The sequence below is a fragment of the Balaenoptera musculus genome, chromosome X, assembly GCF_009873245.2.
Source record: "Balaenoptera musculus isolate JJ_BM4_2016_0621 chromosome X, mBalMus1.pri.v3, whole genome shotgun sequence".
Lineage (NCBI taxonomy): Eukaryota > Metazoa > Chordata > Mammalia > Artiodactyla > Balaenopteridae > Balaenoptera > Balaenoptera musculus.
This window is the reverse complement of record NC_045806.1, coordinates 14,962,969-14,967,394: the sequence shown is the minus strand read 5'-3', so window position 1 is coordinate 14,967,394 and position 4,426 is coordinate 14,962,969. Positions and strand designations below refer to the sequence as shown.

At 41.3% G+C, this 4,426-nt stretch overlaps 1 protein-coding gene across 1 annotated transcript; it reads right to left on the bottom strand.

Annotated features, from left to right (window-relative positions):
* Positions 1-388: 388 nt before the first annotated feature.
* Positions 389-959, bottom strand: LOC118888690 (peptidyl-prolyl cis-trans isomerase A-like). The gene has a single exon (XM_036840043.1). It carries the CDS (start codon positions 957-959, stop codon positions 465-467), a length of 495 nt encoding a protein of 164 aa, XP_036695938.1. The 3' UTR covers positions 389-464.
* Between the last annotated feature and the right edge of the window lie 3,467 nt (positions 960-4,426).

Here is a 4,426-nt window from a genome sequence, read left to right as displayed (position 1 = left end):
GTTTGTTTCCATTTCTTTGAGGCCTGTAAGAATTGTGGCAGCTTATGTCATGGCTACAGCCTGCTCAGCATGTAGGTAACTTCTTCCACCTGGTGGGGGTCTCAGTATCTATAAGGCAGCTCACAGGATATGGCTCAGAACATGATCTATAGCCCTTAAGGAGGAACTAAAGGTCCTTGACTATGCTTAATGACTAAACTATTATTATTTGACTGTTTTCCTTTGTTTCTGCATTTTCTCACTTCTCTGATGAAACTTACTCTTTGGCTAAAGTTTTTCACAGACAAAAGGCAGGCTGAGGACATGGGCGGGGTGGGGGGGGGGCGGCAAGGACCATAGGGTCCTGCTCCTTTTCAAGAGCACAAAGATTATAGGATATTTTGAGCAGATGGGGGTGAAGGGGTGCTCTCCTGAGCTACAGAAAGAATGGTCTGGTGGTTAAGATAAAACACAAGTCAAATTTATTAGATTTGTCCACAGTCAGCAATGGTGATCTTCTTGCTGGTCTTGCAATTCCTGGACCCAAAGCGCTCCATGGCTTCCACAATATTCATGCCCTCTTTCACCTTGCCAAAGACCACATGCTTGCCATCCAACCACTCAGTCTTGGCAGTGCAGATGAAAAACTGGGAACCGTTTGTGTTGGGGCCACCATTTGCCATGGACAAGATGCCAGGACCCGTATGCTTCAGGAGGAAATTCTCATCATCAAATTTCTCCCCATAGATGGACTTGCCAGCAGTGCCATTATGGCATCTGAAGTCACCACCGTGGCACATAAATCCCGGAATTATTCTGTGAAAACAGGAACCTTTATAACCAAATCCTTTCTCCTTAGTGCTCAGAGCACGGAAGTTCTCTTCTGTCTTTGGAAATTTGTCTGCAAACAGCTCCAAGGAGGTGCGGCCCAAGGGCTTGCCATCGATGGCGATGTTGAAGAACACGGTGGGGTTGACCATGACTGGGCGGCGCAGGAGGCTCAGGGGCAGCAGGGTCTGCAACGCGTCTCTCTCTTTTTAAAATTGAAATATTTAAAAATAAATCCCATACGTTATGACATTTTACCTCTGAAAACTTCAGTGTGCATATCTAATAAATAAGAACAATTTCTTGGGACCTCCCTGGTGGCGCAGTGGTTAAAAATCCGCCTGCCAATGCAGGGGACATGGGTTCAAGCCCTGGTCCGGGAAGATCCCACATGCCGCGGAGCAACTAAGCCCGTGTGCCACAACTACTCAAGCAAGCCCACGCGCCTAGAACCCGAGCTCCGCAACAAGAGAAGCCACCGCAATGAGAAGCCCGCGCACCGCAACAAAGAGTAGCCCCCGCTCGCCGCAACTAGAGAAAGGCCGAAGACCCAACATAGCCAAAAATAAATAAATAAATAAATAAAAGGAAACTGTCAAACTGTTTGCCAAAGTCATACATCTCCATCATTTGTATATAAAAATTTTTCAAAAAAACCCCACAATTTCTCACGTAACCACAATACCATTATCACATCTAATAAAATTAACAATAATTCCTTAACATCATCTAATACCTACTCTATATTCCCCAATAGTCTAAAAAAACATGCCTTTTGTTACCGTTGGTTTTTTGGAATTAGGATCTAAACAAGGTCCACACATTGTGTTCATTAGGCCTTTTATTATTTTTTAAAATTTATTTGTTTTATTATTTTATTTTATTTATTTATTTTGGCTGCGTTGGGTCTTCGTTGCTGCGCGCGGGCTTTTCTCTGGTTGCCGCGAGCGGGGGCTACTCTTCCCTGCGGTGCGTGGGCTTCACATTGCGGTGGCTTCTCTTTTTGAGGAGCATGGGCTCTAGGCACGCGGGCTTCAGTGGTTGTGGCACGTGGGCTTCAGTAGTTGTGGCTCACAGGCTCTAGAGCGCAGGCTCAGTAGTTGTGGTGCACGGGCTTAGTTGCTCCGCGGCATGTGGGATCTTCCCGGACCAGGGCTCGAACCCGTGTCCCCTGAGCTGGCAGGGGGATTCTTAACCACTGTGCCACCAGGGAAGCCCTATTAGGCCTTTTAAATCTCTTTTACTTTACAACAGTCTTCACTCCCTCTTTTTGTTTCATGCCCTGACTTTTGGAGGAAACCAGGTGAGTTGTCTCATGGAATATTTAACCCTCTGAATTAGTCTGGTTACTTCCTCATTATGTGTTTAATTTGTTCCTCTATCCCTCATATTTCCTCTAAAGTAGAAGTTAGATCTAAAGGCTCGATTGGATTAAGGCTCAATGGTTTGGAGAACACAGCATTTCACAGGCAATTCTATGTACTTCATCTTGATCACATCAAGAGGCATAAAATGTCTGTCATCCCCCTTTTAGACTGAACACTGGGTTCAGGTGATGACAGTCTGATCCATCCATTGTAAAGATGCTTGTCCTTTACAAACAGTGAGTGATCAATGACGTGATACTTTGGCCTCCTGATATCGTCTAGTTCCACGGCCGCCTTTCCATTAATGGTTTTATCATCCCTTGATGATTATTATCTGTATCAGTTATTTCATTAGGCATGTCAAAAGTGGTGATTTTATAATTCTGTCATTCCTCTTGTGCTTATTCGCTGTAATTCTTCTGTGGGGAACTTTTTTCCATCAATTAGGACTATTTGGCAATCCTAAAACAGAATCATTATTCTTAATAAAGACTAATCCTTTCCCCTTCATTACCAGTTTTCAAAGCAAGGTGTTGATGACCGAGCTACTTCCAACGGCAACTAGTAAGTCTATTTGTTTGTTTTGGCTTTCTCTTTCTTTTCATATTATCAATTCAAACTCATGGATTTTTATACACTCAATGTGTTTTAATCCATTCTATCATTATTTTTTATGCCCAAATTGTCTCATTTTAGGCCAATGGGGGCCACTCAAGGTGGTTCCTGTTTCCTTTTTTTTTTTTTCTTCCTGTTTCCTTCTGACACACTTCTTAGTCTTTGATAGCTTCCTTGCTACCTGGCAGGAAAAGGGTTATCTCATGCATTGCATGCCGCTGACCTGGAATCAGCCATTTCTCCATGGAGCCCTGGTTCCTTTTAATGGAGAGTGGCATTTAAAGACCAGAGTCTGAGTGGTAAGAGTAGATTTGCTTTTGAGTAGATCACTTAGACTACATTGAGAAGAACAGGAATCTAGGAGGACAGAGTGGATATAGGGGGACCAGCTAGGAAGCTATTGCAGTAGCCAAGGTCAGATGGCTTGGATGAGGGAGGTAGTGCTGGAGATAGGGTGAAGTGGATGGACTTAAAAACTATTAAGGAGGTGCAATTGACAAGGCTTAGTGAAGGATTGGAAATGACGGATGGCAGAGAGGGAGACACCAAGGTTGACTCGTAGCTTTCTGGTTGATTGATTTCTGGGAATCAATTGATAGAATTGATTCTCAGAGCACTGGTAGGATCAATTGATTCTTTCAATTCCAATTGAAAAAATAAAAATGGTAGATTGATATTTTCACGGAGAAAAAAGAATGTTGGAGAAGACCCGGTATGTGTGGGAAGATCATAAATTCAGTTTAAGGCCTGATGAGTTTGAAGAGCCTTTGAGTCGTGCAAGAGATGTCAAGTAGAAGGTGAATACAGATGTCTGGCACTCACAAGAGAGGCCTGGAATGAGCATAAAAATGTTTGTGTAAGTCATCTATGCATAAGTGGTAATCTTGTTTCTTAAACTCTGGTTCTTTATATATTATGGAAATTAATTATGTGACTGTAATTTATGTTACAAATATTTTCTACCAGTCTACAGTCTGTCTTTAAACCTTTAGTGTCTTTTAAAATGGGACAGAAGGTTTAATTATTACTTAGTCAAAATTATGAATATTTCCCTTGATGGTTTGTGAACTTTTTTCTTCCTCAGGATGAACAACTCTGCATCAGGTTTACAAACATGTTCCCATATATATACTTTTAATATTTTCAAAGATTTTTTTTTTATAGTTACACCCTCAATCCATCTGGAATTCCTTTTTGTTTATCATGTGGAGTAGGAGTCCTTTTTTCCCCCCAATGGATAGCTAATCATTCCAACACTTCTCACCAGGCTGTCCTTTGAAATACCACCTTTATCATATGCTAACTTTTCACATACATGAGTCTATTTCCAAACTCCTTATTCTGTTTCATTGATTTGGTTTCTTCATCAGTACCTTGTTGTAGAGAACATTTATTTATTTATTTTTTTAGAGAACATTTTGATATCTGGTGAAGTGGTATCTCTAGTTGGGTATTATTAAATTCTAGTTCTGAGATTTAACCCTCTTCTTTTGTTAAAGAATCCGCAAGGTCCATTCTCTGCTTGCATTTGTCATTACAAAATCTCATTGTACACATTATAGTTCCCAGGTTTACTGGAAATTTTCCTTTATATTTTAGGTTGAGAAAGGATTATAATCTTAGCATCAGTCTTTCTT

Bases quoted from the DNA above. Each gene is read 5' to 3' on its own strand.
- LOC118888690 (XM_036840043.1), bottom strand. From the start codon at position 959: ATGGTCAACCCCACCGTGTTCTTCAACATCGCCATCGATGGCAAGCCC.